The 22,712-nt window shown below is 32.5% G+C and overlaps 1 protein-coding gene across 3 annotated transcripts in view; it reads left to right on the top strand.

Annotated features, from left to right (window-relative positions):
* Window positions 1–20,599, top strand: part of LOC124360409 (nuclear receptor coactivator 5) — a 50,018-nt gene extending 29,419 nt beyond the window's left edge. For all 3 annotated transcript variants that reach the window (XM_046814016.1, XM_046814018.1, XM_046814017.1), the window contains 5 exons: window positions 2,114–2,299; window positions 3,137–3,274; window positions 5,065–5,264; window positions 14,707–14,991; window positions 20,121–20,599. In XM_046814016.1, coding sequence (XP_046669972.1) covers window positions 2,114–2,299; window positions 3,137–3,274; window positions 5,065–5,264; window positions 14,707–14,991; window positions 20,121–20,422 — 1,111 coding nt within the window. In that variant the 3' untranslated portion in view covers window positions 20,423–20,599. The remainder of the gene's footprint in view (window positions 1–2,113; window positions 2,300–3,136; window positions 3,275–5,064; window positions 5,265–14,706; window positions 14,992–20,120) is intronic.
* The last annotated feature ends 2,113 nt before the right edge of the window (window positions 20,600–22,712 follow it).

Raw genomic sequence — 22,712 nt, 5'->3', positions numbered from 1 at the left:
GACAGTCAGTTACCTTTACATTTATCATATCTTAATATTTACTTAAATTAACCTACATCTGTTTTCCACCAGACAAGACATTCACTCCTTCTTAACACGAAATAAATGTAAACTTAATATTCCTCAGCACAGATTAGTAAAAACTGGCTCCTCACACAAAATAAATTGTGTATAATTTTTCAACAAGTTACATTTTTCTGCTCATATTGCTCCACTCAATAGTTTTAAGAATAAATTAATTATCTGGTTGCAGAACAATCCATTTTATATTAGTCAAGAGTTTTTAAATAGCGATGTAAAAATAACTTTTTGAAACAAATAACTTATTGTGTAATCTAACCTAGATTAACCTCACTTATATTTGTTTATAAATTATTGACGAAGTGGATATTTTATTGCATTGTATTATTGTTACTTAACATTGTACTTGACTATGCTTGTTTCATGTTAATGATCAATGCCAATAAATAATTTTGATTTCATTTTAATCATCTTCAGCGTCTTCTTTGCCATCTTTCAAACGCTTAAACCATTTAAAAAAACCTACGTGTGATAAACATTCACTACCATACACTTCTTACAGTAAATTATAAGTTTCAGTAGTAGTTTTTCCAAGTTTAACCCTTTGAACCCCAGACCAAAATATTGATGGTGAGAAAAACGTACCAAAACCATTTGACCTAAGAACTACAGAGAATCCCCGGAGCAGAAACAGCTGTATTGCATACTGTTCTTAAAATATTAATACTTTTGCTGTTTTTATGCTATTGTCTTTTATTACACACCAAAATGTCCAGAATGAAATTGTATACACAGAAAAATTTTAGTCTGAAGTATAAAAAATTGTTTAACAACATTAAAATAACTTTAAAATGTATGTATATAGATTTTTAGGTAAAAAATAGATTTTAAGATTTTTTAATTAAAAAATAAGAAAAATGTTTACTATGGGCACCCACATTTTATTTTTCTAAATTTAGTTTTATGTATGTACAAAAACAATTATATGGATATCTCTAAAGATAAAGATTATGGAACCGCGATCTCACTGAGGCCGGTTGGTCATTGTCCGGAGTAGGCCTAGCGGTGGCGTTACCGCGAGAAGTAGATAGCTGACTAAATGGCATTTCTTCGTCATCTGAGTCCAAGATAGTTGGCCTATAGGAAGGATCAACATCAGTGTCATCACTGAAAATTGATGAGACGTCAGACCAATCGTCATCTGATAGGTCAACATCCAGTTGTCTGTCCAATTCACTCGGGTGATTTACAATGTTGTCACTCATTGTTCACAGAACTGATTATTACTGTAAGATTACAACTAAAGAAAAGTGACTAAAAACAGTCCTCAATTACAACATTTAACTCAATTCACATGCACAAAGACAATATACGTAACATTAGACCGCTTTGTAAACAAATACAGCTGTGGAGTAGGAATGGCGTGGTGGCAACAGCTACGTAGCAACAAAGAGTAATATATTTTTTGAGCATAGATGTTATTTTAAATGCACTATATTACTAACAAAAAAATTAGTATTTTACTAAAATACTCATAAATATGTATTAATACTCAAAAATAAGTATTTTACGATTTCAAATAAATATGTATTAAACGCATATACCATGGCGACGATATTACGTTCCCTGGGGATTCTCGCGTCTTCATTGGCGACGATACATCGTCGCTGCAGGGATCTTCGCATATTTTCTCGGCGACGATATATCGTCACCTGGGGTTCAAAGGGTTAAAGTGAAATTTCACAGTAATTCGTTGTTCTACTATTACACTAATAATTTTTTCTGGCAAAAATAATAACAACAACGAGAACATAGGCTCTGACTAAATGGTGTCGTTTACAGAAGCGAGACTAGCTGCATACTAAAGAGAATGGTTCACACTAAATGGCTGTCGAATATTGGCGGTTGACACATGCCTCCTTGATCCACAGCAGCGCTAATCTCATTATTTAATAGCCACACCTTGTATAAAGGACTTTAAAATTACTTAAGCCTGCTTTTAAAAAGTATTAATATAAAACTATTATCAAATTTTTTTACAGCGTAATATTGATGTAATTCAAAAATAAACTGATGTAAGGAAACTTTCCAGGTTTGAAGGAGCAGGGTTTGGTGGCCGAGGTGGAGGTAGAGGTGGGCGAGGTCGAGGAGGTTTGGACAGAGAACCTCCCATGGACAGATTCGGGAGGGATGAGTTCCGAGGCGTACCAGATGACTATAGGGGACCATCTGATGACCTGAGAGGAGGTCCACTCCCAGATATGGGCAGAGATTTCAAGTAATCTTTATGTGAAATCTGTTTGGATGAATGCTCATATTATTTTCAATGTATTGTTTCTTTATAGTCATATCCATGAAACAATTTGTTATAAGTTATGTTGTCAACAAACTACTGGGAAAGTAGACTACAGTATATTAGTGCAACTGCTTGTTACTCTTTATATTGTCTTAGATGTTTAAGAATTTATTGCCTGAAAGTAAAGTATAGCCTCTCCCACTAGTTGGGATGACAAAATCTGATGTCTGTATGTGTAATAACTATAGAGCGTAGCAGTTCTGTGTGAAACTGTACCTCTTATTACATCTACATCAGTTTGGAAAATGTAGACCCCATTCGAGTCTCTATTTCGAGATATTTCTGTTTTTCAAAAAGTGACTGATTACATTAGTCTTATGGGTAACCAAGTTAGCAACAATTAAAACCAAGAATAAATAAATCAAGTAAATTGTGAAGGTAACTTATCAACATAACACATGTGATGAAGTTACTTTGTTGAATTGGATGGTTCCTACAAAGCTTGAAGCTATTAGCTTAACCTACTAAACAGAATTAAACTAGAATTTAAATAGTTGGTTATATCAACAGAATTAAGAAGGTTGATTTACCAGAAATCCTTCTGCATTTCTTTTCTGAGATAAAAAGAAACAACACCCAGAAATTATTTAAATTCTAAGCTGAGAGAGGCAGGAGATTATTGTAACTGGGGTGTGCAAAATGGGTAAACACTGATGATGTAATTTATAAATGTCCCTATCTAAACATTAAGCTTGTGTGATTTTTAAGATCTCTTCCCCTTGAAATGCTAAGTTTGAAATAAAACTTGTGTTGTTTCAGTGGTGGACCCCGAGGTCGTGGACTGGAGCCACGAGGGTTGCCACCTACTCATGACTTTCCCCCCGTCGAACCCCGTGCTGTCATGGCTGCTGACAGGACAAATGATTGTGAAATTATTGTTGTCAACAAGATGGTCAGGTACTAACTCATAAATATTGTGATGTTAAATTAGAATTTTGTCCAGTGATATGCCAATAAAATAAAAATCTAATTGCGATACCTAAATATGATCTAAATTCTGAATTCACTACTGAATCATGTGTAAATAATAACTGAATGTTATTATTAATTAGATAATAACTAAAGAATTTAGATAAAATAGGAAGATGTGTTCTACCTGTACCAGACTGAAAGAATATTCCTCTTTATCGTCATGAAGACATAAAAAAAGAACATACTTTCAATCTAGTATAGGTAAGCCTGGCCTATCTAAATTCTCATGTTAAATGTCGGCTTTTGACCTCTTCACTCATAAATAGTAACTAAGAATATAACAACACTACATAGTTTCGTTTTGTTACCATTAAAGCAAATCTGGTCAGTAGGAGGAGCAGCCAGCCATAAACTACAAATTTCCCTTAGCCTTCCTTAGACATCCATGCATTGACACAACAGAAATGCAGCATTGCACAAACATAGATCGCAGGGTTTAAGCTGCGATCGCATTTTGCGAAATAAGCTGAGAAATGCGACGCTGTTGGGTTATCTTATAATCAGATTTTATGTTTGAATGACAGACATTCATAAACTGTTTATTATAACCAATATAAGCAATTTGTTAATGATCTCTATTAAAGGTACATTATAAATTAATCTATTTCAATGACGTTTTAACATTCGTATTTACAAACAAAGAAGGCCTAATATGATGTTGGTAGGGCCTAATAAGTTTTTTAAAGATAAACTAATGTTAAAAGTCACTTTATTTAACATAGTATAAATCACCATTTTGTTTTTTATATTAAGAGAAGCATTTTTGTTTTTTTATATTTTAATAAATAAAAAAATTAAGAATAAATTAAAAATATTATTTTCTAACTAAACTGTTTTTAATCACCCTCTTCACAAATATCTGTTCTTTATTGAGGTTCTAGATATTTTAACAAAAGTCTGTTTATTAATGTAATAAACAGACTGGCTAAAGTGGATTCTGGAGGCTAAAGTATTAAAAAACTTCTCACTGTTTTTCGATAAGTAGTATTGGAATGTCTGCTAAACATCAATGTTAAATAAGTGCTTCAGGACAAATAATTTTGCTAAAAAGTCTGAAGAGCTTGTAGCATTTTTACTAAAAAAATTTTCATTTCAGCTTAAACCCTGATAGATAGATATAAGAAATAGGAACTGCAAACTAAATATTGTTTATAGAATTACAATAAAACCTATATAACGTGTTTTATACACAAAAATGTTTTAGCAATGGGTAATTTTCGTATTACCGATCAATTATTGTCCACAAATAGGTAACAGCAGACCTAAGTTCATGTGTGAAAATAAATATAAAAGATACTAACTTTGAGGGATATATAATTTTTAAAAACTACAATAATTGGTTTATTTGGTTATTTATTTATATTTTCATATACTGATTATTGAATAGACACAGCAGACTTGTGTTAATGCATAGTTATAAATGTGTGTAAAATATGAACTGTGAGAAAAATATTATATTTTTAAGTACGGTATTGTTTTTTCTGTTTATTTTGTTATACACACAGTATGACAATAACACTTTTCAGCAATTGCTTTTTCTCTTTTGATTTATTACATAGTTTGCACTGTAATTTAAATTGTGTGTAATCAGAATTGAGTGATATGTAATATTCCTATGAGTAATCACTGTTATTAATTTTTGCTTTAACACTAAATTTTATTTCATGAATAGACTAGACAGATTTAAAATTCAAGTATTATATTATTTTTTATAGAGAATATGCTGAATTTATCGAGCGAAGACTCATTAAGATTGGTTTGACTGTGGACTTGTTGTTTCCGAATGAAGAAGTACCTTTGGGCCGAGTTCTAGCCAACATCTCTGGAAGAGGAACATTGTTTGCCATCATCGTTAATATGACCAATGAAGAACACAGAAGTCTCACTTTAAATCTTCTGTATGGGCAACCTCAAGGTATGTTAGCTTGAGTTTGTTATTAGACGGGTTTGTTGAAGCAAAACTATGAAACTATTTCTCACAAGAAACCACTTGCTGTCCCTCAACAACAAAATTGGTTACAATTATGTAGAATAGAGGCTAGTGAGAAGAGTGTTTTTACTTGATTTTAAACTTCATAATTCAGCAAATTATAACAATGTTTTAACCTTTGCCTTATAATTTACTTGTTCTGAAAAAAGTGAGTTTTCTTGCAAATTTTTTAAATAGATTTTCTATTTCTTGATTGTGTTCTAAAGTATAAATTATGTGATACAGAGGTTGGATCGGGCAAGAAAATACCCCTGTCACTGCAACCCTAAGGATTTGTTTTGACGTGATCCTAAAATATAGTCAGCACAAATCATCTTGAGTCTTTTAATTAACCTAAGGATGTCCCTCAGAGCTAATGATCCTATCTATTTCAGTGGGTTTAAGAAATGCCATGACAGACCAATAGCTTTGCAGTCACAAGTAATTTATCTGTTCTTGAACTCTGAGCAGAAGCGACATATATCTGATTCAGAGAGATACCCATATTCTACAGATGATAGTTTGGTGGGCAGTGTCCAGTAAGCAGATTAGAGATTAACCTGATAGCCTTCCGAGTCCAACCATTACTTCGCTATTGATTGATAAAAGATCTATGACAGCTTCCGCTTATATTAGACCTGGGAGGCTTTTCCAATAGAAAGAGGTTTCTGCAGCCTTCCAGTCATTCACAGCATTTCTAACTTGACACTCAACAAAGCCACAAAAAATTCTGGTTCTGTGGGATGTTACATACCTCCAGCTATTATCAACCTATCTGCTGTCTCAATCCCCGCAACCCCCTCATGTCAGGCACTCGCATCAGAACTCTATGGAGATAGCCAGAGTCCCGAGTAAATAGTAGACAGTTCCAATCCAACTTGGACACAAAGATGCTTCTACTGGTATTCTACCTAAGTAATTTGGTTTCCCGAGATTCATCCCTTGTAATTAGTTTTTTTTTTTAATAATTTTATGGCCTACATTGGACCACTTTAGTCACTTTATATTTTCTAGTCTTTCTTCTTTTATCCACCCAATATTTCTTCATCCTTTCCGAGCGTAATTTCCTTTTCCTCCTCCGGAACCACTCTTCCTATTCGTTGTTTGTTTCTTTTCAGCTGTAGTGTAGAGTGTTTGTCATTCAATATCTTCAATGTGTTTGTCTTGTGTTTTAAATCCTCTACTGTAATTTGTAACTCTCTCATATCTTCTTTTAATTCTGTGATCCATTTAATGTCACTTTTACTATACCACAGTTTTTCTACTATTTTCCTGCTAATTCTATTTTCAGGTGTTCTTAACAAATGCCCCAGGAATGATATTCGTTTCTTTTTAATTATACTTGTAATGGGTTCTATATTTTTGTAGACTGTTTCATTGGAAGCTAGTCTCCAAACTCCGTCTACTTGATAGTTTTTGTTTAAGCAAGTTCTGACTATTCTTCTCTCCATCTTAAGAACCTTATCTATTGCAATAGTATTTGTTGTTTAAATATTGTTTCACTTGCGTATGTAATTTGTGGCAGAGCAACTGTTTTGTAGTGTCTTAATTTTGTATTTATTGAAAGACATCTTTTATTATACGTATTCTTAGTAGCATGTTTAATTAGTTTTTTTATAAATATCACAAATACTTTACATCCAAACCCATGTGTAGGGCAGATTGGGACTCACAACGAAAGCTTTGCGAGTTGAAACATTGTTGTAGTGAGGCTTCTAATGATTACTAATCTCCAGACATTTCGGGTTGATGGCTCTGTGCATTCTTATAAGGACTTCCTTGTTGAAAATGGAGTTGAAGGTTCGTCCAAGAGATACACTGTCTGTGGATTCCCCTTACACACTTATGAAAAAAGACAATCAATATTTCACTAGCAACCGTTCTATTTTTGACATTTTCTGTTACTCCATTACTCCCATTGCGTCGCTTATCTTAGATTGCCACCACAGGAAACGTGATGCTGAAAACTATAGTGTCATATGTTGACCAGTCTCATTACTTGGGAAAAAACCCTCTAGTTTGTTGGTGATGGTTCTATAAATGGGGTATTTTTTTGTCTTTTTAATGTTGTTAATTTTTCATTGAATCTCATTCTTGTTCAAAGGATATTCTTATCTGATATATATATATATATATATATATATATATATATATATATATATACTGGCCAATAATTGTTTTATGTCAACCATAAGAATTATTAAAAACTTAGAAGTCATAGTAAAAGCAATTCATCCCACTTGCCCCAACAATCGTGTAATGTATGCAATGACCGACTCATACAAATTTTTTTATTTGAAAAGTAAGAATGTGATATTAGGCTTTTACCACAAAAATGTGTCAGTAAAAATTAATGAAATTAAAATATATGTACATACATTTTCATATTAATTAGTATATAAGTTCAACAATGTAAAATAACAAATTTATACAAACTTAGTCAGGAAATAGTTTTTTTTAGTACTCCACTTAGAACATTTCCAAATAGGTTTTAGTCAACCTTACTGGGTAGAAGACAAATATAGGTGTTTCAGTTGCTATTCTCTAGCTTGTGTTTCATAATTATAGCTTTCCCAGATAATATTCAGATATTATTTGCATCAGTCAATATTTGCAATAAAAATGTTTTGTTACCTTTTAAGAATTACGATACTGACAAAATACGTTCACAGATAATTATACTGTGTATTTATAATTACAAACGTGTAAACATTTGGGTGAAAAAATAACTAATAACTTGTAGCAAAGCTTGAGACTCGACTGCACTGGGACGGGAAGAGCTGAGCCAATGCTGTACTGCCAGACTTCCAGGAAACACTGCTGAGGTCTCACTTCTGTGCACATTCACTATATATTGTGGTATAGTATAGTATAGCTCAGAGTTTGTACTGAACTACCGTTATCACTGAACATATTGTTCTTGTATAAGGGAATTGTTCATAACCTATTCATTAACCGATTGTCCCAATTGTGCGTCCTTTAGCAATAACCATAAAAAACTGTTTCTCAGTTTTCAAACAAAATGTTGCATAAGTAATTTGCATATTGATATTTAAATTACATTGTCAATATTGTACTGTTATTTATTATTGGGTGTACAATAGAAGTTCTTTATTGTTGATGTAAAATCAGGACCATGGTAGAACGAAAAAATACAAAGAAGCTGACTCAATATAAGACAAATTAGTTCTTTTTTTGTAACTTTGTCCCATCAGCTCTTTTCCAATGACTAGCTTATGGCAATAACAATTCTGTGATTTCACAGATTGACGTGTATCAGAAAGTAAAATAAGTTAAGATAAGATTTAAAGGTTTATTGGTTATTTAATGCAAATGTACAAAAGATCTTGTTTAAACATAATTTAGTATATATATAACAAACAATATGGTAATATCATTGTGTATATTAAAAATATGTTTATGTTATTAAATAATACAACTAATAATATAAACGAGAATAACAGTAATTGTTTTTGTACAGGATACAATAAAAACAACCAGACAAGTGAAAGCACAAACAGAATATTCCAGTTTTTATGTAATACAAATTTGTCCTATTTTGAAAAAAAAAAATATATAAAACTGCACTGCATAACATAATTTATTACAAAAAGAATTTATCATTGCTAAACCACTGCTGTGAAACAGCTGTTATATGGTGTATGTAACTAGAATTCAATTTAAATTTATTGTGCCTTTATTTTGCTGAAAATTCTTTAAATCCTGAATTTGGATTTAAGTATTAAAAATGTGTTCCTGTTAATTGTTTATGCCATTTTTGTTTTAAGTTAGATATTATTAGTTGTAATGTGATGATAGAATTATTAAGTATTTGTGTCTAAACAGCAATTAACATTAACTTTATCAGGTTTGATAGTTGAATAGTTTATCTATTTTTTAGATTTTTTTGGATAATTGTTTTGGTATCTTGCTCTTGTGAGGTTTTAGGTATATATCTACCCAGACATACAGTATTATTTTTAAGTTAACTTAAGACAACTACCTTTTTTAATAACAAACATGTCATTCTCTTCAGTCATCTTAAATAAATATAATTCTTTTTAAGATTCAAATATTAATAATAAAATATGAATGGTATTGGATTGTTATCAAAGAAACCTTTTTTCTATGCCAACAACAACCTGTTGTTTTCACAAAAATAAAAACTAACATCTCTTAGGAAAATTTCTATTTTTATAAATTTATAAAAGAAATTCTTTTATTTATACATTATTTAGAAAGAGTAAATATTGCAGTTAAAATCTATTTATGCTATGTAATTTATTAATAAAATAATTTAAAAAAACATGCAACTGCTATACAAATGCAAGACCAATGGCAGTCAAAAATTTCAGTATATAGGTTTTATAATAAAAAAAGTGTAAAACATGATATAGTAAGTACTATTAAAACAACATTTTTATTATAAAATGTTGGATGGTTCAATTGACACTGTTTTTTGATTGAACAAAGCAAAAATTGAGTAACTGCATGAGTTTTGTATTAGATCTTTAATGCATCAAAAATCGATTGGTGTCATTTGAAAATGTAGTTAATGCATTGAAAATTGATTATAGTCAGGTTATAGTTAACCATTTTAGTACCATACCAGTTTTATAGTTAACTGCCCACAAGTTACAGTCCCCTTTGGAGCATCTGTGTAGTACTAAATTGCCTGTGTCTACTTTACAACAATATTTTTTTGTTGTGTTTACTGAATGTGCTATACAAATAAAACTAGTTTTATCCTTGCCAAAACTTATAATGATTTGAACATTTTTAATACACTTTTTACAAATTATCTGTTTTAAATTTTATTCCAACTTCTTAATACTTTAGAAGCAATACACAGTTTCCTCTTCAAGAAATTACAAATAAAATTGCTGTTGCTTCAAGTCTGGCTATTACAGTATAGATACATTTTTTTGTAAAAGTTTTGTTTTATAAAAAAAATCTTATTTACAATGTTAACAAAATAGACATTAGTGTTTTTGCCACTAATAGATATTTTTGAAACAACAAAAAAGAATAATATTTCAGCAGAAGTTGGATAGTTAATTATAAAAACTGATTTCTTGAGAAGACTGTGATTGGAATAAATAATATTTGGTGTAAGAAAAAAAAGGAATGCAGAACACGGATGTTAGTATTTTTCAACAGAACAGCCAACATTTGACCATCGAACATTTACACGACTACATGGGTTGAATGGCTGTTTCGAAATACTGTTAAATAAACAAAAACTATCCCAATCAATAACTGATTGCACCTTCGTAAGTTACCATTACCCAAGTGAGATTAATATAAAGATAAATGTGTCTTTGTGTTAAAAATGTAATACTCTAAGTTTAATTTCTTTTCAAGGAGTGCGAAGATTAAAATGTTTATGTGATTTAAATCAGTAAATAATTCATTCATTTATTCAAAATATGAAGATTTGTGTTGTTCTGCTGGGGTTGCTGTAAGTCAAACTATAAAATCTATTGTTATTTATCAAAAACATTTTATAGTATTTTATACAGTGTGTATAATGTTTTATTGGCATTCAAAAACATTTCTTATTATAATTGTAAACTATAAAGGTTTAATGAACAGAGGTCGGATAGGGTAGGAAGAACAAGCTCATATTAAATTAGGGAGATTAATTCCTTTCTTGACATAGACATAGAAAACTAGACACATCAAAGTCAGATATTTTCATATGATTTATTTATTGTTAAAAATTAAACGAACAAGAGCATTAGTAACCAAGATATTGGAGTAAGAAAATATTTCTATCAGTAGACCAAATTGACTACAAAAAAATCACTAAATAGGGGTTTTTTGTCACTAAATAGATTTTTCCAAAGTATCTCAAGATTTAACCACCTAATAATGGAAAAACAGATTATATGGATTATATACATAGCTGATGTTGACTTGTGCACATATTTATTTACCCAGTATTAATATTACTCCAAATCAAGTGACATATTTAATTATTAAAGAGATGTTTAATTTTACTGTTTAGCATGAAGAATACTAATATTTTACATAGTTACAAATATGTCTCCTCTGTACACGATTTAGAGTACATTTTGGAAAATAGCATTTAAATAGTTCAAACCATTTATAAACTCGTAAGCTATCCAGAAGTGTACATAAAATAAACACTAAATATGTCTACTGGGGGGCAAAGCTGTTTGAATTTATAAATTTAATTTTTTTTATATTAGGAAGATCAAACAAAAAGGTAATATAAAATCTATTTAGTGACCCAATATCCTTAAAGTAGGTTGGACATCATTTGTGTCAAAACCCGAGACATCTACTCTGTAGAGACTTAGACTCCCTTTCGACGAGGTGGCATAACTAAGGCGAGTGTGTCCTGCATATACATTCTGTTATTCTAGGAGCCACATAGTGCAATGGAGGTTTTCTAAAGCTCAAGGCCTAAACTTGTATAAATGATAAAGGCTAGCTTCTTCCTCCTATACTATCCAATCTCTTATTGTTTTTTGATATAATAATTAATATAATGTCAAACTGCCATTGCTTTGTGTTGCTACAGCAAACTGTTGTTTAGAAGGTGTAGTTGATTATAAGAAAACCAATAGTTTGTTATTTCAAGTATTAATACTTTTGCCACTTGAGATGTATATTTTTTATGTATTAGTAATTTTAAATCTGCAATTTGTAAAGATTTCCAAAAGTATAATGTATATATTTTTTCATATGTTATAACCAAGTTATATATAGAATGATTATAATTATTTTATATAATATGTCATTAACCCTTCCAGTAATATATATTATTGTATCAATTCTTACATCTCATTGGTTGATTATTTTTAATCAAGCAGTTAATTGTAATTACATCCTGTGTTACTTTTATATTAAGATAAAATTGAATGTAATAAGATACCGAAAGCAGTATGTATGTTTTTCTTTATATGTTGTAATTTCTTCTGGCGGTCGTGTCTAATTTCCTTCAACTGGAGAAGGGTTCGTATGTGGTTTCGATTCTGATATCGCATTGATTTTCGGTAAGAGTCACTCATTAACATCGATGTACTGGCGGTTTCGTCTACTTTCGTAAATTGCATTTATTTTGAAAGAAAATAACAAACTAACATAAATTGCAAATTAAACATTTTGCCCTTACCGAATATTTTACAAAACATTGTATAATATTATATTAAATAATTATTAACTATAGGGTGTCTAAAAATGTTTATGAATTTCAGCCCATTGGTACTTCTCTAATTATTCCTTTTTATTCCCAATAATTATTGAGTTTGGACTTAAGGATCTTAGGAAAACATTTCCCTAAGGCTTAATTTTGAAATATTAACCAAAATGACAGTTTGTTTATTATATGTATATTATCTACTAGTGAAAGTAGTAAATATCTATGTTATTTTAAAATATAATTCACTAAAATAAACATAATTTTGACTACATATAGTTAATCTAATATGTTCAGAATATACAGATAAACAAATAGAATAAGAAATATAAAAAATATTTAGTATATATTTTTTCTGAGTTTACTTTAAATTACAGTGATCTGGTGTCTAAGATGTACAGCAAATTATATTCATACCTCTGTGTATATTCACTGTTTCAGCATCAGCTAGGCTGAGCGTTCCTGCCAGGTTATTTATTGGTAAAAAAAAGAAAAAGAAAATCCCATGGTGTTCAAAAACTTTTTTGTGTTCTGATTAGTATAAAATAATTACTAGTGCTAATTCAAGCGAAATCTATTGTATAAACTGTGATCAAAAAGAAGTTTTACCTTCTTTTGTTCTTGGTCGTCAAGCTGTTTCCTCTTAATAAAATAATAAATATATAATAATAAATAATATGATGATGAAAATTTACACTTTTGAAAACGTAAAAGATGTTGTAAGATAAACTAAGATTTTTAATAATGTTTTAAGTATATTAGCTAAAAAAATACAGCATGTTAAGAAAGAAAATTACATTTTGAATTATTTTTTTAATTTGAAATCTGGAGGGCAATGTTCCCCATACTCCCATTATAGGTCAAATCTTTACACCTAACTTTTTTTTTAGTAAAAGAACAATAAAATCTGATTGAAAACATAACAAAGAATAATATTTTTAGACACCCTAGAAATCTGGCTACAAGTGCAATTGGTCTCTCTACTTGGCGCTAGTTTTACCATTCCTTAGTATAGGATTTCATTAGCAGAAGCGTGACAGAACAATGTGAACAGTTATGTAGAATGTTTTTAAAAAAAGCCATTGAAAAATAAGGTTAGTTAAATTACATGTACACTATAAAGTTGAGAAGAAATGTGGCGCGTTAATATTATGTGTACACTGAAAAGATAAAGAAATTTCAGTGGGTTAAGATTGTGAGATTAATTTTTTGTTGATTATTTTTCACTTTATACGTTTGAGCCAATATGGGTTACCTAAGTATTTACAGTAATTTAGTTTTACTGCTTTAGAGATAATTTTATTCTGCCTAGAGATTGGATGACATACAAAGCCTTTTGATGAGAAGTCTATGGGTGTAAAAACATATCAATAAATGAAACATTGTGTCAGAAGGTTTGTGGAGAAACACAACCTGTTCATTACTATGTGTTATAAAAGGATTGTGGAGAAACATGATCAGTTAGGTAGTAATAAAGCTCCCACATTCCCCTTTCCAATGGCACTTGTGGTCAGAACATTATTTTTCACTTTTGCAGACGGTTATTGAAAAACTGCAATCGGTCAGATTACATTTATTGATCCATCTAAAACCGAATATACGTCGGCATCTTTACCTCCGGTTACTGTTATTTGGAAAAATGTATTCGTTTTGTAATTCAAATAAACTTGATTTTAATATATCGCACTCGACGGCTCAGATCTAAAAGCTTTCTCGTGGTAATATTTATTACTTGTATTTTGACGCTTCGGCTTTTTATAGAATTCCATATCATTCAATCGTTTTAAAAAGTTGATCAAATCGTTATTACCTAAATGGAGAAAATCTGTTTTACAATCATTAAATTCGACAATTGTTCAATATTTCACAATTATCAGATAACATCATGGCGTATTTATTATTAAATTCAAATTTCATCCAAATTTTATTTGATCCATGGTTGGGACAATTGGAAATTCACCAAATATTCGTAATATAGTTATCTTCACGTTTTAAAATTGTTCAAAATTGCATTTTTCGAAGTTTACAAGTTTCTTTGTTTTATTTATATTTATTCGGTATTTTTTATTCGTTCGTTTTGAATTATCAAACTCAAAATTCATAACATTAAAGGAAATGTATGAATATAAACTGGTGAGTATGTTATTGATGTTAATACTTTATCAGAATATTTAGTTCTGTAAAGGGTACTGTTATTAATATATGTATTTGGTGTCCTAGAACACAGGAACATGCCCCTGGAAGACGCTCTGGCATTCATCGCTCGCAGCTTTGACTCGTACCTGCGAGGGGAGCGAGGCCAGGGACCTGGACCAGTGGCTGTGGGGCAGTCTGCGCTGGACCGACACCCTGAGGCAATACAGACACTACTGAACCTGCTGAGAGAGAACCGGCAACTGACGGTGTTACAGTATGACAAGGTCATCAAATACCTACAGGATAAGCGTGAACTGCAGATCAAACTGGAAGTAGGAGATGCTCAGGGATTGCCATCTATTTCTGGAGGTAACCATCTCGTACATAACTGTATCATACATTCTAATGACATTGTTTGGTTAAAATTGTAATCAATCTCTGCTGTGACATTTGCAGTGACAATCCGTTGTAGTTTTTTAGTGAAAACTGTATCCAAGGAAAAGAAACCATATCCTAGTCAATGCAGAGCACTAAAGTGAGCAACTCATAAAAGTTAGTTCAATTTAACTCAAACTAGTTTTCCTCAAATGTTTTTATAAAATCAATACAGTTTAATCACTTTTATAAAAAAAAAAAACAAACTGTTTAAAACCTAAATTTAGGTAAACCAATAGTAAAAATCAAGAAGTCATCTTTACAAAGATTATTGTAGTATTATTTTTTATGTATAAATTACATTTTCATTTACATTGTATTTTGTGAATTGTTATCCTTATCTCACAAAGTTATTAGTATATAAAGCGGAGAGGGAAAACCAGGAGATGACAAATGAATTAGGGCTGGTAAATGGTATGGAACATTAACCCTCTCCCGCTCGCATTGTTTCCAGGCGCTCACGGTGCTTCTAACCTCTAATTCGGTGCTTCTAATTCGCTCTGCCGGTCGAGCTCGGTCAAAATATGCAGCGCCTCAACTTACACACGTTCTGCCATTGTAATTAACTATAATTATATATATGAATTATTTTACTATATATTGTTTACTACTAAATGTTGTGAAGAATAAACTTACTTTTTAATTGGAAATATCCACTCCTTTTTCTTGATGATATGTCAGGAATCAGGGATGTTTACAAAAAGTGGTTGAACATTGTTTGCAATTCCAGTAGCTTCTAATTGGATTTCCAGACTTTGTTTTCCTCCCATTTTCGCGGCAAACAATACAAACAGTGGCACAAGACCGCTTTTCAAGTACATGAAAATGTTTGGGAGAGACTGTACCTATGGGCAAACTACGTTTTCTTCCCAATCGCTTCCTAGAAGTGAAGTTTCCTATTAGTTCTTCTACAAGATTTTTCCGAAACTGTAGTTGTGTTCTACCATGTTTGTTTTCAGAGGGAAGGTTTGTAAGTTTGAATATTGTAGAAGAGTTTACAATTGCTGTATTTATGATAAAATGGTATAAATACTTCCACCACTTTTTTGAAGGCCTACCAAAGCTGTAATAACTTCGATATTGATCCGACTTATCTACACCCCCCCATATTTTGTGTGTATTGAATCACAACTTGAGGGCAGTCAACTTTACAGTTTGATTGCCGTTCCCGGTTTTTCGGTCTATTTGTGAGACGATGTTGGGATTAGAGTTTGTTGAAAAAAACAAAACATCTCTGTTGTCATGCCATACGACTTGACCATTTTGTCTACACACACTTTCTCCCCTTTTTAGTTTTAAAGATTTTGGTGTTTTAAATTTCTGAGGCCATCCAAATCTATTTGTCCTTACAGTTCCACACGAATAAGTATCTTTTTCCAGCAACTTGTTACACAAATCAAAAGAAGAAAAAAAATTATCATAGTATACATGGTGGTTTTTCCCGTAAAATGGTTCCGTTACGTCCATAACTACCTGCTCCCCAAGTAACATTTCTTTGTTTCTTTCTTCCTTTTTACCAAAGTATACCTTTCCGAACAAAAAGTAACCGGTTTTACTACAACAACACGCCCACATTTTAATTCCCCATTTTGTTGGTTTTTTGGTATGTACTGTTTCAAAAAGTATCTACCTTTGAAACCTACCATTGCCTCATCCACGGATAAATTACAGCCTGGTTTGTAGAATTTTTTAAAACCATCAATAATATTCAAAACCGGCCTAACTTTATGTAAAACATCATCAGTTTCTAATGTGGGGTCACTTACATGGAAATATTCATTAATTTTTTTATAACGACACAAAGTCATTGCTTGTTCAACAATAGGGCATTTTATGATATTACCTTGGAAATAATCCCTAACCTCTGGAAGGTCATACATTCCCATATAAATTTCTATACCAACAAAAGCTTTCATTTCATCCCTGATTACTGGTGTCCAATTTGGATCTTGTTTCTTGCTTTTATTTTGTTTGTAATCAGCATAGGCATTAGTGCATTTTACAAGGTTATCATAAAATGCATCACCTCCCAACAACAAGTTGAGATAATCTACTTCAGATGAACCTACCTGCAAACTATGACACGGCCCGAAATCATCAACAAAAATATTTGGTTCAATGAAGTTGATTGTACGAGACCAGGGAAGAGGCACACGGACAGCTGGGTGCCGGTGGCGTGGGGTTTGTTGCGCAGTTACTTGGTGAAGGTCATTGTCTGGCTCGCCGTCACTGCCACTGCCACTGTTATCACTACGAACTACATCTTCAATGCCACCAACCACTTCACAAGGTTCTGATACATCACTACACTCACTTGAATCGTCGCAATCACTATTAATAACGAGGTCGATTTCACTGTCACAAAGTGTACGAGTGCAACCCGCCATTGTTTCCACACAACTAATATAAATAGCAAAATAATGGAATAAATCTACTGTAAAAGTAAAGTAAATGGTCTCCTAATAGCAAACAACCCATAGTAGTACACAATATTGCTACTGGAGAGCAGCACTTATCGGCTATAGAGGGTAAAGCAGTGCGTGCCGATCTGTGCCGTTTAGGCTGCAGTGGCTATGTGGTGACCGTGCCGATTCATGCCTTGCGAGCGGGAGAGGGTTAACACTATGTAAGGTAATATTACTTACTGGTACATAATTGTTGAAAGAGGAGAAATGTTTATGGAGTTTTCTTTATATTGTTTTAAGAGAGTTATGAACTTAACTTAAAATTAAGTTTTACAGATACGTTAAAAACTTGAGCATAGCAACCACCAAATATCTCTTGATTTTAGTTTTAAGTAAGATATATTCTGAGACCAGAATGTATGAATTTAAAGTATTAATTTTTAAAATATATATTCAAAGTACGAGGTGTATTCAGAAAGTAAGCACTGTTTCTTTGTACTACCATCGCAGCGCTGTGGTCAATGTTCAGCGCATACACATAAGTATTTCTTGTTCAAGACAATTACTGATCCTGCCGACTGTGAGATTCACTGTGTAATTGGATTTTTGAACACAAAGAATCTGAAACTGGCTGAAATGTATAGTCAAATTAAAGACATTTATGAGGTGGACACGATAAGTGATGGAAAGGCGAGAAAGTAAGTTAAAATGTTGAATGAAGGTCGAACAAATATTCACGATAAGACTCGGGAGTGTTTGTCTTTATGTTGTTGATGATCTGGTAAGAACAGTTGATGAAAAGATCCATGAAGACAGACGGTTCACAATGACGACGCTTTCAAATGAATTTCCATAAATTTCATAACCTGTTTGTACAAGATTGTTACAGACTACCTAGGTTACCACAAGCTGTGTTCCTGATAGGTTCCAAAAATGCTCACCGGTGTTTACAAAACCAGGTGACCTGGCAGTATTTTGATATTTCTCACATGGTACAGTGAAGATGGAGATGACTTTTTAAACCAAATTGTGACAGGTGATGAAACTTGGATTCGTCATATCACACCAGAATTCAAACAACAATCTGTGAAGTGGAGACACTCAATCTCTGGAAAACTACAGTTCAAAACAATGTTCAACACTAAAATATTTGCACTGTGTTCTTGGATAGGTTATGCTCACTCAATTTATTCCCAGAAGTGAAAACATTAATGCGACAGCACTATGTTGTGAGACTTAAAAAAAAAATACAGTGTGCAATTCGAAGCAAACTGAGAGGAAAGTTCTATGAAGGAATTGTGTTGCTCCATGACCATGCTCGTACCCATACTGCTAGTGACACTGTTACGTTGGATTCAACAGTTTCATTCTATCATCCGCCATCTAGCTTGGATTTGGTGCTGTCCAACTACCATTTGTTCCTCCACATGGAACGTGAGCTTTGCATCCGACAATGAGTTGAAAATGCTGTGAAATTGTGGCTATCGTCACTACAGGGCAGTTTCTATGCAAATGAAATTGAAAAGCTGCTCACCAGCTTTAACAAGTGTTTAAATATTGGTTGAAAGTATGTAGAAAAATAATTTAGAGTATGCTCTTTCATGTAAAATTTACTAGAAAAAATTGTATGTTAATTCAGTTAATAATTGTAGCAAACTTATGAATCCGTGTCCATGTCCTATTTATTATCTGAGACCCCTTTACAAAAATAAAAATAATGATCAAAGCATATTTTAACTTTGATCGTCTGGCCTAGGATATTGAAATTTACAAACTTTGACCAACATGCTAGAGGTTAATAAAGGTTTTAATTAAATTGTGGTAACAATACTGACACCATATTATATTACTGACAGTTGGACCAACACAAAGAATTTAATTGTACTATTATGTTTCAAGAGACTCATGTGTATTTCAACAGATCAGACTGCACATGTTTAATATTGAAGTTGGAAAATAATAAAACTTAACCTTAGTTTTGTAGTTACCTATGATATTAAGTGGCTTGTTTTACACTAATGTGTAACTTGAGGGCCCCCTTTAAACCACAACTGAAATTATTCTTGATCTTCAGTTCTAAAATAACCTCAGACAGAGGTATTTCACCTAGAGACTCAATGGTAATCAAATACAACAGTACAAAATCTGTATAACTGGAATGTGGTGTGGAGATAATTTGGAGACTAATCAAGGAGTTCCTCACAAATGTTTATTTTGTATTGTCTCTAAAAGTCTATGCTTTAGAGTTAAACAAGAAATTAAAATTGTATTAATACGGTTACAAAACAGTAAACATATTTATGTTGGGGAATCGATATCCATTTTAGATTAAACAATTAACATGCACAAACTGATTCATATACAATGTAATTAAGTAGTAGTGCAACTTCAGCTAGGTAAAAAACTAATGCAATAATTAAAGACATTTTATCTCACTGGTTTGTTGTTGTTTTTTTTTTTCTAAAGAAGAGCATACCTATTTTATGTTAAATTATATGATCACTGAGTAATTTAAATTGTATTGTCAGTTAAAACTCAATGTATTACTATTAAATTATCAAATGTGCTAGTACTCCTGTTTTGTCTTGTCCATCTTAGTACTTCTAAATGTTGTAAAGTAACATAATTTATATGTCTACATTGTTATTTCTCTTGCAGACAACCGTCAACCAACAACCAAACAACAGGCAGAGCTGCAGCATCGCATATTGAATATTCTGAACCAGTCTGGAGGAGGCCAGAACCAGCCCCCACCACAGGCCGTGCCGTCCCCCTGGCAGCAGTCCGCCCCTGGCCCCGCCTCCACCCCTGCCCCACTCCTCAATGATCCCACCGTACAGAAGGCTTTGGACAGCCTCATTCAAGGAGATCTACTTAAGAAGATCACCCCTGGGGCTCCCGGGCCAGTACGGCCACCACAACAGCCTCTCTTTGGTGCATACGCAGGCAACCGCCGTTAAATCTCTAGCCATGAACTTTTGATTGTAATTAAAGTTTTAGAACTATGATTTGTCACATGTTTGTTGTATCATTAAATATTTTTGATTTTAACTTGATAACTGTACATTGCATTGATGATAAGAATGTATTGTAATTTACTTTGTTTTACAATAAAAACATTACTTGTGTCACTTAAATCTCTGTTTTTACTATTTTGGGTATTTTGATATTGTCACGACCCGTACACAAACATCAAACACTGTACCGTATTTAGTTTTGGGAAAAATATTTTTTAGACTCTATAATAAACATGAGTGATCACACTTTTGTGTTAAACTGCCACACCCTTGTTAGCATGTTCCTGCTTCTTGCATGGCAGCTGTAAGATGATACACTTTGGCCTCTGGCAGTGTTTATTTGAATTACTACAAATCCACAGTAGTGCTGTTTAATTGCTACTACACTCTGACGGTCAACTAAGAAACTATCACAAAAGCACATGGTGAAGTTTTATCTGGATATTAGAAACAGAACGTTATTGTTTTCTAATTTTTAAACTGATTTTATGAAGTTGCTACTACAGGTTTGTTTCATTTTCTGTTTGGATTTTTGTAAGTATGACAGGAATTAATTGTAATAACGATAAGAACATTTTATCAATTTTAGATTTTTCTGGATGGGTTGTTGTGACATATGTATTCAGCAATGTAAGTTTTCTGAGAATTGTGGAATCGGAATGCACTTTATCAAACATGACCTGATGTGACGAATCTGGAAATTCTGATGACAGTAAATAAAGATAACACTGAAGTTGATCATAGTGGGCAAGAAACATGCTACATGTGCACTGACTGTGGAGCAACTCTGCATGGCAACTAGACCTGGCAGCAGCCTATAACAGAACTGTTGAAAATTCAGCACCTAAAGGGTTCAGAATTTTTCCATTCCACCATATCTAAATCTGCAATTGGCAATTATATCAGAGAATATTGTATGATAAATATTATATTCCTTAGGACATATTTCCTTTTACAGAGCATCTTAATATTTCCTAACCCCTCCCAAAAAGAGTAATTTTGTGTATGCTTAGCTGTTAGAAATGGGTGTTTTTACTTATTAATTCTGGCAAATTTAACTCACCAATTTGTTTATGTTGGTTATAAATCTTATTAACTTTTTACATGTTGTTTTACTTTGGACAAAATCTGGCTTCTGGAATCATTGGTAATATTGCTGTGTGCAAATAACCATAAAGCTACGAGGGGTATTAGAAAAATAAGGTTCCCATGATTTTTTTAAAATAGACAGCTCTATATTTGTACTTAGTGTTATACATCAATTTAAAACTTAAAAGTTAAGCTATTTTTCCACATAATCATCGTTTCTGTCCAAACACTTTTGTAGACTATGCTCCAACTTTTCTATCCCCATGTTGTAGAATTCTGCCGCCAATCCTTTGAGGAATCGAGTAACCTCTTCCTTGACTTCATTATCGGTACTGAAGCGTTGACCACCCAAGTGTTCCTTTAATTTTAGGAATAAGTGATAATCAATCACTTGGGGCTAGGTCTGGGCTGTAGGGGGGATGGGGCACGATAGTCCAACCAAAATTTGTCAGCAGTTCTTGAGTTTGACGTGAGACATGAGGTCGAGCGTTGTCATGGAGAAGCCTCACACCACTGGACAATCTTCCTCTCCGGCAGTTCTGGATCGCACGTCTCAGTTTTCTTAATGTGTCGCAATATCTGTCAGAGTTCACTGTTGTTCCATGAGGCAAAAAGTCTTATCAAAAACAGATCCTTCCTGTCCCAAAAGACGATTGTCATGAGGCCGTCCACTTCGGTGTTCATCGTGAATTTCCATGCAGCCTTCACTGAATTATCCACACCATTTCCAAACGTGTTGAACAGATATGCAGTTTTCCTCATAAACTTTGATTAACTGAGATGAATTTCAATAGGTGAAATCTGTTTTGCATTTCAAAAACGTATCACAGCACGAATTTTGCATCTGGCGGTAACAACGGTAGGGAGCTCCATCTTCGAAGGCAGCTAGACCGGCACTGTTGGGCGTAGCGAGGCGCGAGTGGTATGGATAGAGAGAGGGACAGCTGATGAGTAAGACAGTATTACCAGATTTCTCCCAACATATCGCATTCTGTCTCGACGGCATAGGGAACCTTATTTTTCTAATACCCCTCGTATTTTAATACTATTTTAGCCCATTGGAATTTAAAATAATTTTTTTACAGAGTAATTTCTAACAGGTAAAGTAAATATATCCTTTATGATATATTTACTATCCTATTTA

Source organism: Homalodisca vitripennis, chromosome 4 (assembly GCF_021130785.1).
Source record: "Homalodisca vitripennis isolate AUS2020 chromosome 4, UT_GWSS_2.1, whole genome shotgun sequence".
NCBI lineage: Eukaryota > Metazoa > Arthropoda > Insecta > Hemiptera > Cicadellidae > Homalodisca > Homalodisca vitripennis.
Note: the sequence above shows the minus strand (reverse complement) of the source record. Positions and strands in the feature narration are given on the sequence as shown.